General features: G+C 47.2%; 1 protein-coding gene across 2 annotated transcripts in view; it reads left to right on the top strand.

Moving 5' to 3' along the window:
- The window catches only part of Gnal (G protein subunit alpha L), a 117,597-nt gene that overhangs the window by 100,002 nt on the left and 5,336 nt on the right, over window positions 1–12,259 (top strand). For both annotated transcript variants that reach the window (XM_040741676.1, XM_040741677.1), the window contains exons 6-11: window positions 1,206–1,260; window positions 3,101–3,174; window positions 3,965–4,023; window positions 4,380–4,500; window positions 6,706–6,836; window positions 10,261–10,328. In XM_040741676.1, the coding sequence (XP_040597610.1) occupies window positions 1,206–1,260; window positions 3,101–3,174; window positions 3,965–4,023; window positions 4,380–4,500; window positions 6,706–6,836; window positions 10,261–10,328 (508 nt within the window). The remainder of the gene's footprint in view (window positions 1–1,205; window positions 1,261–3,100; window positions 3,175–3,964; window positions 4,024–4,379; window positions 4,501–6,705; window positions 6,837–10,260; window positions 10,329–12,259) is intronic.

The raw sequence follows: 12,259 nt of genomic DNA, 5'->3' as shown, positions 1-12,259 counted from the left end.
ACAGAGATCTGCCTGCCTCTGCCTCCCAAGTGCTGGGATTAAAGGTGTGTGCCACCACTGTCCGGCCACACTTCTTATTTTGAGACATAATCTCACTAAGTTTCCAAGCTGGCCTTGAACCCACTTGGTAGCTCAGGCAAGCCTTGAACCTAGAATTCCTCTGACACAGCCTCCCTAGTAACAGATTACAAACATACTGCACCAGGCCCGTTCCTCCTTAGTATCCACAACACAAGTGCTTTTTTTACTGTTGGAATTTGCTGTGGTTTAACAGCTTTGTGTGGTGTTCTGAACTACAAAGGGACATCTGCGGGGGACATTCTTAGATGGCCCAGTGTTTTCTCCTTCACATGAAACATCCCACTTAGAGACAACTCTGAGAAAGTTTTCTTAACATCTGTCTGTAGGTACAAACCCCAGCTTGAAAGGGTACTTCTGCAGGTTGCTCGGAACTGGGTCAGGGGTCAGACAGAGCCGGACAGTATTGGAAACCGCCTTGGAGAGGAGAGTGGGGAAGACTGAGGCACCTTTGTCTCTTTCGTTGACATCTCAGTCTCACAACTTAACTATGCTTCAGGAAGTTTCCCCCCACCTCCCTCCCACCGCTCCTCTGGAAGGCAGTGTTTAATTACATCCCCTAAGAACACCATAGGTACTTTTTGTCAACCACAGTTCACTCTTTCTACTTGTAATAATTATCATCCGAGTATATTCACCTACCTGCTCCACCCTGTGTGCACTGTTTTAAATTGGTCGCTTCCTAAGCTAACTGACTCTAGCCATCAGCTTCATGCCTAATTTTTAGCTCCTTGCAGCCCTTCCCATCAGGGATGTCTCTTGTTGCGTGTCGCGGTTGAAGGAGGAGGGCCCGTGTGTTCCTTCTGTGGATGTTCCCTAAGGACCGGGCAGCCACTTCTTCAGGTCTTCCCGGAACTGGGGAAGAGGGTAGGAGGAAGGAAAGCAGAGGCAAAAGAACAGAATACCAAAGTCAAACAGAATGCAGGCCTTGGCCTCCCACTGAGACAGATACATAGCAGCACCCAGACCCGTCCTCCCTGTCCCTCTGTGAATGCCCTACTGATGTAGCCAGGGTCCTGGGATGAAGTCCTAGAGAACCAGTCTGACCTTGTACTGATGTAGCCAGGGTCCTGGGATGAAGTCCTAGAGAACCAGTCTGACCTTGTTTGTACTGGCTTTCCTTGCAGTTTCCTGGAGAGGATTGACAGCGTCAGTCTGGTTGACTACACACCCACAGACCAGGTATGTGAAAGGAAAGTCATTAGAAGCTTCTGAGATAGTCTGCCAAGAGTGTTCCGTGATCATTTAGAAGATTCAGGGAAAACATGCTCACAATCACTGTTTCTTGCACCTTGTCATGCTGCCCCTCGTGTTAGTCCTGCCACCAAGTTCCGAGTCTTTGCCCCCCAATCTTGTGCTGTGACACCTAGTCAAGTCCTTCTCAGTAGGGAAGGAGACCCCATGCAGTAGGAGTACACGATTCCCAGGCTTCTTAGGACCATCAGTGAGAAAGCCAAGCCTTCACTTCCCTGTTGAGCATACTGGGGCCCTTCTGCTTTGGACTCCATGCTTGAACCCCAGGTACCATAGCGCACCTCCAGGTGTGTCCCAGGTACATCCCTTGGATTGAGCCAGACAGAAGAAATGAATGGAAAGGAAGTAAGGGGGGGAGGAAGTGAGCTAGTGAATTCCAACCAATAGAGGAAGGTATTCACACAAACTAGCCATCCTTATTTACCCCCAGCATTCACAACCCCTGGAGGCCTGGGACTTGAACCACATGGAGGCCCTCTCCTCTGTGTCCCCTGGAGATCAAAGCTTCTCTTTCTTTTCTGGGGTCTCTGTCTCTACAGCCGACTCAAAGAACTTAAGGTGATCCTAAAGTATGAGGCTCATGGAGTTTCTGGGGAAATTCAATGGTTTCTAGGGAAGGTAGAAACATTTTCTATACTCCAGTAAATAAGCCTTCACCCATGTTCCTGTAAGCAACCCTGATTAAACTCATTAAATCACCAAAACAAAAAGGAAAAAAAAAGAAATCAGAAGGGACTAGTTGGAAGGAGGAGTGGCATCAGAAGAAGAGAAAGAAATAGGAGGAAAAGGAACACGCTCAAAATAAATTCTATACATGTACAAAAACATACTAAATAATTAACGTGCTAATAAAAAATATATCTTACAGTGTAACCTGGGCTCTCTAGCACTAAACAGTGCAAAGGTGACCTACAGACATGGCTCAGCAGTTAAGAGCACTGGGAGCTCTTCTAGAGGACCCTGGTTTAAATCCCAGCACCCACATGGCCGCTCATAACTGCCTGTAACTCCAGTTCGGGGAATCTGACACCTCACAGACATACATGCAGGCAAAACACAAATACATATGAAATAAAAATAAATAATCTTAAATAAATAAACAATAAAACAGCAGAAACATCTCCCAGAGTGGCTGATTCATAAATAGCACAATGACACATGCCCACTCCAGGGAGACGCCTCCTGTCGATGCCCTTATCTTTGATCCTGGAGAGAGCAGAACTATGCAAGGAAGTGACAACAAACCTGCTAAAGTGAAGTAGCTTCCAGCCCTGAGATCCCTGACTTAAAATGAGACTTAAGCTTCCTACTGACCCTTCCCCGCAGAGACTTCCAGGTGTAGCCACAGAGCACAGGCCAAGACTTAGTCCCTGAATACTGTGCACTGATTTTTGACTGTCATATAACAGCAAGATGCTGGCTGAATCACTTCTTAAAAGTCTTGAGAGGGGCCAGACCTTGGTGGTGCACGCCTTTAATCCCAGCACTCCGGAGGCGAGGCAGGCAGATCTCTGTGAGTTTGAAGCCAGCCTGGTCTACAGAGTGAATTCCAGGACAGCCTCCAAAGCTACAGAGAAACCCTGTCTCAGGAAAAAACAGGGAAAAGTCTTGAGAGGCATGCAAACACAGTCACTGTGTAAAGGGCCAAACTGGCTTAGCTGTGGGGGGTTCTGCATCTGCATTTTAATTACCCCTTTTACGATAGACCTGTCATTTGTCAGTCGCCACACTTATCTCAGGGCACCTCACTTCTCTCTTCTTGCCTCAGGATCTCCTCAGATGCAGAGTGCTGACCTCCGGGATTTTTGAGACACGATTCCAAGTGGACAAAGTGAACTTCCAGTGAGTCCATCGCTAAGAGTATGCCCTGTGCAGAGCTGGGAAGCCCAGACTGGTGCCAGCCGCTGGCCAGAATGGGAGCCCCGAGGTTGTGAGGCTAAAGGGATTGGAACTGGGACTCAGGGCAGGCTGTGTGTGGCTGGACTCCAGTGGGGGTACTGAGAAGCTCACCCACAGGGAGACACAGCTCCAGGAAAGGGGAGCACTGAGCAGGAGGGGAGGGGGCAGTGAGAAGAGAGGCCGGGGTCCACCTGAGGAGCTTCAGAGAAACTCAGACAGAAGACTGTGTATGGGCACTTAACCCACCAGGTGGAGAGCCTCAGAGAGGGCTGTGTCATCTGCCTGGATGCAGGTGACAGAGTCCTCCTGACAGGCACTGAACATGTGCACATGGTGACCAGAGGGCCGTGGATGTAGCTGGATCAGAAGGAAACCCTACACTTCCCTGGGGGAGACAGTCTTTTGAAGCTGGGACATGTTATTATAAGGATCCGCTCCAGCACAGACTAAGCATGCACTTGGTACAAGATGTGGTATGAGCCAGAAACCGTTGCATCTATTAGGCACCTACTGTATGTCCCTAGGCGCCATGCCAGCCTTACTCTTGACTCCCGAAACTACAGTGTAGAATAAAGAGGAAGGGCTGGTGCTGCGAGAGACTTGTAGTTCAAGGTCAAGGGCTGAGACACATGAGCGGCAGCTGACCATTCTGACAACACAGGAGAAGGGTAAAAACATGTGCCCTTTACCCCAGTTTCCCTGAATAACCAGGGTGCCTGTTTCTCTTCCATAGCATGTTTGATGTTGGTGGCCAGAGGGACGAGAGAAGAAAATGGATCCAGTGCTTTAACGGTGATTTGCATGCTCTGTAGAGGGCTGGATGCTGGCTCCCACCACGGCATCCAGCTGTGTTTTAATCAAACTCCATATGTAAAGTATAACATAGCAAACGTCACATGTAAAGTAAATAACCATGTTCCTCCCTTAAACAAAAATCTCACAGAGTGTAAGCATCCCGCATCTCCAGTTACCTTTTGGTGAGACCCCAGGTTAAGTGCAGCAATGCCCAGCTGTGCATATAGCCCATGTTCTAGTCATTCTAGATACAACCCCCAAATGACAGTGCCCGGGACCTTAGCCGTCATAATCCCAGAAAAACTGGCATTGCCTGTCTAAAGTGCTTCCCTTTCCCTCTTTGCCCAACATAGATGTCACTGCCATCATTTATGTGGCAGCCTGCAGCAGCTACAACATGGTGATCCGGGAGGACAACAACACCAACAGACTGAGGGAGTCCCTGGACCTGTTTGAGAGCATCTGGAATAACAGGTGATAAGTAAATCCAGACTCACCCCTGGATCCCAGAGCCTTTATTAAGAATATATCCAGAAGACTTCACATGCTTTTGTTGTTGCTGTTGCTGTTGTTAAAAGTGCCCACATCAGCCAAGCGTGTCAGCACACACCTGTACTCCTAACATTAGGAAGGCTGAATCAAGAGGATCAGAGTTCAAGGCCAGCCTGGGCTACATAGATAGACCTCATAAGCAAAAAACGTGAGGGTGAGGAAATGGTTCACTGGGTGAAGTGCATGTCATGCAAGCATGAGGACTTGAGTATGGATCTCAGCACCCACAAAAAAGTTACTTAATTAATTAGCTAGTTAAAAATTTAAAAACTGACCATCTCTGTGAGCACCTGTAACCTAAAAACAGGGAGGTGAAAACAAGCAGATCCCTGGGGCTCGCTGGCCAACCAGCCTAGCCAAAATGGCAAACTCCAGTTTCACATACTTGGACACATACACACATACACACACACATAAATCTTCAACTTTAATAAGACGTTCATCCTTCCGGTAGACATTCTTAACATGGAGACTATTCTTTGATGGAGCTCCTATAGGTGTTTGGTTAGGACTGTTTAAATCTGTTATAAAATTAGAATTCAAAATTAGTTTTATTTGTTTATTTTGACCTGGCGTCTCCCTACATTACCCAGGCTGGCCTGAAACTGTCAACCCTCTAGTCCCTGCCTCCTGAGTTACTGGGATTACAGGCATATGCCACTGTACCTGGCTGGTTTGTTTGTTTTAGAATGTTCACTGATAACTAGATGGTCTCTGTGATCCCTACAGCTCAAAGTCATACATAGCACAGCCATATGATACTCCCAGAATCCCAAGGGGGCACGAGTGATTCCACCAGAAAGGAATGTTCAACATACACTCCACTGCAGACTCACACAGTTCAGAACCAGTTCTCATCCATTATTAAGGAAAAAACATCACTAAGGAATATGGAAAATAAAAGTTTATCTTGAAAGTTATTCGTCTGAGTCTGGAGAGATGACTATGTGGTTAAGAGTACTAGATGCTCTTCACAGGACCCTGGAAGATTCCTAGCACTCACATGGCTACCAGCAACTGTAATGCTGGTTGTTGTAACTCCAGTCCCAGGGGATCTGACATCATTCTCTGGCCTCAGCCTGTACCAGGCATGCACAATGCACCAATAATACATGCAGACAAAACATTGATTCACATTAAATATTATTTTAAAATTTAAGGTTTGTATTGTTAAGTATCTTTCTGTCAAGTGTTCAACTACTGTCCTCCTTTATGGTTCCACTGTTAATGGGAAAGAAATAGGACCAGGAAACACCAGGTATGCAGAAGCCTACTTCAGAGTGGTTCTCAGTGAACACACACACACACACACACACACACGCACGCACGCACGCACGCACCCACGCACGCACGCACGCATGCAGGAATGCACCAAAACATCTACATTGTTGCAATATGGGCAGAAGACTTTTGAAACTGAGACACACATGCAAGGCTAGAAGACCCTCTCAAAGAAACCAGGGTGGATCAGGCACAAGGTATATAGCTCGGCGTGGAACAGCATTTGTTGTTTATTTGGCAGCTAAGTTCCTTTTTCTAGACTTCAGCTTTCCTTACCTCTGTTCCTGGGCCTCAGCCCTTGGCTTCTCATATAGCATGTGGGGAGTTTGGTTCTGCACCCCAACCCCCACCCTTGTGCTCAGAGGAGGTGAGACAAAGGAAAACTGGCTGCTAATTATGCTCCTTGTGATTGACTAAGGAGCATTTTAACTTCTCCCGTTGGACCCCAAAATTACATCACAGAAGTCCAAGTGTATTCATTACATGCCTAGAAGTCTGCTTTATTACTGATAAGTGTGTGTCCCCACAGAGGTTCATCAAGAAAAGAGTGAACTGCTACACTGGGGGGGGGGGGGCCTTGTCATTGCTGGTACGGAGAGTACGAATAATGGTTTACCAAATGATAGTGAGTCGGCTTCCAGAAGATGCCACTGTTGGCCCACTCCCCCCTCCACCTCTTTGTCTGTCTTGAGAGCTGAGGGTGGGGCTGAAATCGGCCTCAGAGTGGGCAAGCACCTGCCACCAAGCTACACCGTTTGAGCTTCCCTTTTAGTCTGGCAGTGTCGTCGACTGGTACTTTCACATGCTAGTGTTGTGACGCTGGTGTGGATCTTTTGGCCTTTCTAGGTGGTTACGGACCATTTCTATCATCTTGTTCTTGAACAAACAAGATATGCTGGCAGAGAAGGTTTTGGCAGGGAAATCAAAAATTGAAGACTACTTCCCAGAGTATGCCAATTACACTGTCCCCGAAGACGGTAAGATTTCAAAACTGTCTCGCTTACAGTTGAAGGATCCAACTGTCCTTTTCTCATAGTCCTGAATGGTAAATCAGAGATGTCTGGGGAATCTAAGAAATTGTCTCTGATTATACCATCCTCTCTATGCTCCCCCTCCAAAGTACTAGGGTACCAGGTGAGTAACCCTATGCAAAATGCTTAGGACCAGACGTATCAGGGAGCTTAGAATTTTTTGAATTTTGTAATGTTTGCTTATCTGAGAGACGTGACCCATATTTCTTTAAAAGCAAAACTCACTGAATGTTGGAATGTTAGAATGTGTTTGTATGCACCTCAAATACATAGCCTGAGGGTTTTGACTGACCCGTGACATGAAGCCAGCTGTAGAAGTTTCTATCTGTGGTCTATATGACGTCAGTATATGAAGGCTAGCAGATGTGGGATATTTGAGATTTTATGTGTTCAGAATAGGGGTGTTTAGTCAGTATTCAAATGTCCTATTTGGGATTTTACTTGTAATTGGTCCAGAGTTTGATTTTCTACTAACGATAGGTCACATAAGGGCTATGTGTGACTATGTCATACTAGGTAAGTTCACTCATACCACCAGCTGGGTCTTCTGTGACCCACGCACATCATTCAAACCCCATACAGTAACCATAGGTGGTGGCTTCTGTTATTTTTTCCATAGGATACTGGTTCTCAATCTATGGGTCATGACCCCTTTGGGTTGCATATCAGATATTTACATCATGATTCATAGCAGTCAAAATTGCAGTTATGGCCGGGCGTTGGTGGCACACGCCTTTAATCCCAGCCCTCGGGAGGCAGAGGCAGGCGGATCTCTGCATTCCAGACCAGCCTGGTCTACAGGGTGAGTTCCAGGACAGCCTCCAGGGATGCAGAGAGAGAAACCTTGTCTCAAAGAGGAAAAAAAAAAAAAAAGGAAGCCCACCAGCCAGATAAAGCCAAACAAAAGCGGTGTTTCTAGAATCTAGAGTTGGAGTTGGGACTGGGTTTCTTACCACTGTCGAGGACAGAGAAACCTCAAACTTCCTTGTGTCCCCTTTGTCTCCTCCACCTGACATCCCAAACCCCTGGCTTTAGTGCAGTCCTAGGGAAATCCTGAGCACCATGGGACCAATCCTTGTGAGAATCAGCAGATGCTGGGAATGAGGGGGGTTGTCTGACAAAACAGCCCATTTTGTGGGACAGCCTCTCCTTTGTTGTAACCTCAAGCAGCCTGTACAGCCAGAGCGTGTAGTGTTAAATTAGGAACCAGCCATGGCTGCTGCCACTTTGTTTTGTTTGGCTGGTTGGTTAGTTGTGAGGTTTGTTCTTGTTTTTTTGTTGTTGTTGATGATGTTGTTTTGTTTGTTTGTTTGTTTTTTGTTTTGTTTTGTTTTTTTGAGACAGTGCCTTACCATGTAACTCTGGCTGTCCTGGAATTCACTACGTAGACCAGTCAGTCTGTCCTTGAACTCAGACACAAGCGTGTGCACGTACACACGCGTCTATGCCCACACACACCCCTGCTTGCATGCCCCTGCCTCCCCATTGCTGGGATTAAAGAAGTGCACCAGCACAATCAGCTACTTTTGCAGTCAGGGCATACTCAGGTCTTACCTCACGTCTGGCTAGTTGCTGTCCCCGGCTGAGCCAGGGCTCTTGGAAAAGCTGTCCAGGCATGGTTTCAGTTGCTGTGGCTGCCTTCTCCACCTTCCCAGATTGTCTTGTCCCTCTCCTCAGATGCCACCTGTCTCTCACTGCCCCCGAGTCCATCCAACAGCTGAGTTCTCTCTGTGGAGCCTTCTCCAAACATCGCCTCTCCAGGTGTGGTCCTCACCTCACTCCCCTCCCTTCAGTGACTCACAGTTTCCAGCTTAGCCTTCGTGGCGATGCATGCATGTGTGCGTGCATTCATTCGTGAATGCATGCATGCATGCGTGTTAACTTGCCTTCCCTGAGCACTTGAGATTTAGGCATAGCCATCTTTCTAAAGCACAGACACACCCTTCTGCCACGTCAAAGAGTACCAGCCCCAGTGGCACCTACTCTGCACAAGGAGGTGGAGCTTCCCAGCAAAGAACACCAAAGGGATTCATTGTGACAGCTGAAGGGACCTTGGTTCCAGCCACAGTGCCGGGCCCAATGACTGGTACTCACCTGGTAACATGTGTCCAGTCTGCCGGTGAGTCCCAGGGCACCCATCCCTCCCTGGCATGGGTAGTGACTGCTGGTAGCCTGGACTCACCATCTAGCTTGTGCGCCTCAACTCTTGAGTTAGCCAACAAGAAAAGCAAGAAAGTGTTCATCTGTGCAGCATGAGTGAAAGACACGGTAATTACACAGAATGAAAGAATTTCGGGCTGTATAACGTATAGAAAATGCAGAGGCCATAGTGCCAGAATTCTACCTGCTTGGTTGGGAATGGGGAGAAAGGGCTGCAGCGGAAGTGAGGACAGTCCAGAAGGTGTTGAATACATGGTTGTTTTGATCACTCATTATTTTGTATGTAGTGATAATTTGATAAGCCAATACATGTTGAACTGTATCAAAGTGTACATTTGAAATATGTACAGTTTAGGATCTATAAGTTATTCCTCCTTAAAACCAATGCCCAGTTCCCAGCAGTTGAATGTCCAGAGCATCTCTAGAGGTGGAGATGTCACTAGACCCTGAGATTTCAGGATATACTTGGATTGATAGTCAGAGGGTCTGCTGCAGTAGACTTCCCAGGGCCCCCAACCTGAGTCTGTGGAGTAGCTAGAAGAGAGTCCTCTTCCAAGACTGACCTTACAAGGCAGAGTATGTCCCAGACAGCACAGCCTTCCTCTACCATATCTTAGAAGAGGAAGTGGAAGACAGAAGGGGCTCAGCTTGTCAGCTTGTCTCAATTCAGTTAGAAGCCTTCCTGAGCAGGTATCACTTGTCCTAACATGTCTGTTTGAGTTGCTATAAACAAAATCCCTTAGGCAGGGTGAGTTATCAACAAAAAAGTGTTCTGGAGGCTGAGACATCCAGAAGCAAGGCACAGGAGATTTGGAGTCTCATGAGGCCGACTCTCCCTTCATTGAGTTCTCTGGGGTCTCTTGCATATGAGTGCTGTACCCCACTCATCATGGAGGAGCCCCTTGTAATGGAGCCATCCCACTTGCTGACACTTCGATGAGGAAGACTAGATGAGCACATACATGGCATGCAGACCAGAGGGTTATGGCATGCAGACCAGAGGGTTACGGGCATTTTCTCAGAGCTCTATCAGAATTACAGTGCTTCGGGAGAAGGAAAGGAACATTACCTTTAATTTTTGCCCTGTCAGACATGTATGTTAATGCTACGAACATACACAGCCCTGTGCGGTTGGTTCCTTCTGTGTTGCCATACTTCTGTAACTTTGCTTCCTGCCGGTTAAGTGAAATTTCATTTTTAATTTTGACAGCAACACCAGATGCAGGAGAGGATCCCAAAGTTACGAGAGCCAAGTTCTTTATCCGAGATCTGTTTTTGGTAAGTGATTCTCCTGCCCTTTGTTTCCTACCTTAACCTTACAGGTACCTCACTCTCTGCAGTTGGCTCTAATTATCCCTTCATGATGTCCCTGTTTCCCAAAAGCATGAGCCAAGAAAGGAGTCAGCCTCTCATGCCTCAGCACACTGACTTCAGCGAGGTGAGGTCTGTCACCCAGTTAGTTCCATAGAGCTTCCAGCACACCTGGAAGGGAGTAGCAGGTGACAGGGCCACACTCTATCCACATGGAAGCAAGTCCTGCAGGGTCTAAAGTGCACACATTCAAACCTTGGCGTCTGCTTCCTCCATCCAAAAGCACAAGCAGTCTTACGTGAAAATGAACTTGCCCAAACTCTGGCCCCTCCCTCTCTCAACTTGGCTGTATTTGCTATGTACTTTTTTGGTTTATTGATTTGTTTTGTTTTCCAGGACCTTATATAGGCTAGGCAAGCATTATACCACGAGCTGAATCCCAAAGTTGCATTCCTCCTGCCTCTGCATCTGGGATTATAGGTGCATGTCATCAGGCCCTGCTGTTGTTATTGTTTTGGAATAACCTACTCTGCATAGCTGGCTATGAGCTTTTTACTAGTTTAAAACTGAGAAATGCCACAGAGAAACCCTGTCTCGAAAAACCAAAAAAAAAAAAAAACTGAGAAATGCCATGACATTCCCAAGGTATGTTTCTATTAAGTCTCCATGTGTCGTACAGAAACTGACAGCAGTCCACTTCTGGACAAATGGGAACCTTGGCTCAGTCAGTGCAGAGATAGGCCACTACCCTCCCATATGTCTTCCCTGTGTCCCCTTAGCACCATGCCCCTAGAATGAGTTCCCTCTCAAAAGCACTATGGTGAGTTGGAAAATAGCTGTGAAGAGACCAGGTTCCGTGTCGGGACGTGGCTCAGTGACGCAGCACTCAACACCGCATGCATGGAGCTCTGTGCTTCTGTCAAGAGAGGCTAACAAAAGTCTCCCGAGATGTGAAGGACAGGGTAGGAAAGCATCTACAGCTGAATTGGAGCCCTGCCAAGTTCAACAGGGAGCCATTTTCTCTGTGGTTGGACTCTCAGGGCCTTTGTTATCCTGGTGCCTATTTACAGCCTCGTGCCTGCTACACAAAGACCACCATTAAGATACACGCCAATTCTGTTTTCAAATTACCCCATCTCACCTTGAACTTGTGGGTCCTCCTAAGTTAGCCTGCCAAGTAGCTAAGAGGACAGTTGTATGCCATCATGCATAGCTTGGAAATCATCTCAGTAAAGGAATGTATGTATTTCATAGTAAATCAACAGGTTCTCCCTCCCTCCCCCCTCCCTCTCTCATACACACACACACACACACACACACCAGTCACAGTTTTCCCCTCCTTCAACTCCTCCTCCCTTTCCATTCAGAAAAGAGCCTCCCAGGGATATCAATCAAACAAGGCAATACAAGATACAATAAGTCTAGGCACAAACCCCGTATGAAGGCTGAGCAAGGCAACCCAGTAGTAGGAAAAGGGTCCCAAGAGCAGGCAAAAGAGTCAGAGATACCTCTCCACTCTTCCACTGTTAGGAGTCCCACTAGTACACCAAACTATACATCCAATAATGTATGCAGAGGACCTAGCTCAGACCCATTCAGGCTCCCTGATTGTCGCTTCAGTCTCTGTGAGCCCCTTTGAGCCCTGCTTGGTTAATTCTGTGGGCCGTGTTCTCATGGTAGTCTCCACCCCTCTGGCTCCTACAGTCCTTCCTCCCCTTCCTCTGCAGGGTTCCCCTTGTGGCTGTGGAACTCTGCATCCCTACTGCTCTCATCAGTTGTTGGATGAAGTCTCTATGATGACTATTAGGCTAGACACCAATCTATGAGAAGATCAGAATAGCATTACAGATCAATTCATTGACACCATACCCATCTTGGAAATATATGTATCCTGTACA

This window comes from Mesocricetus auratus, unplaced genomic scaffold, assembly GCF_017639785.1.
Source record: "Mesocricetus auratus isolate SY011 unplaced genomic scaffold, BCM_Maur_2.0 Super-Scaffold_6730, whole genome shotgun sequence".
Classification (NCBI taxonomy): Eukaryota; Metazoa; Chordata; class Mammalia; order Rodentia; family Cricetidae; genus Mesocricetus; species Mesocricetus auratus.
This window is presented reverse-complemented; position numbering and strand designations above follow the sequence as displayed.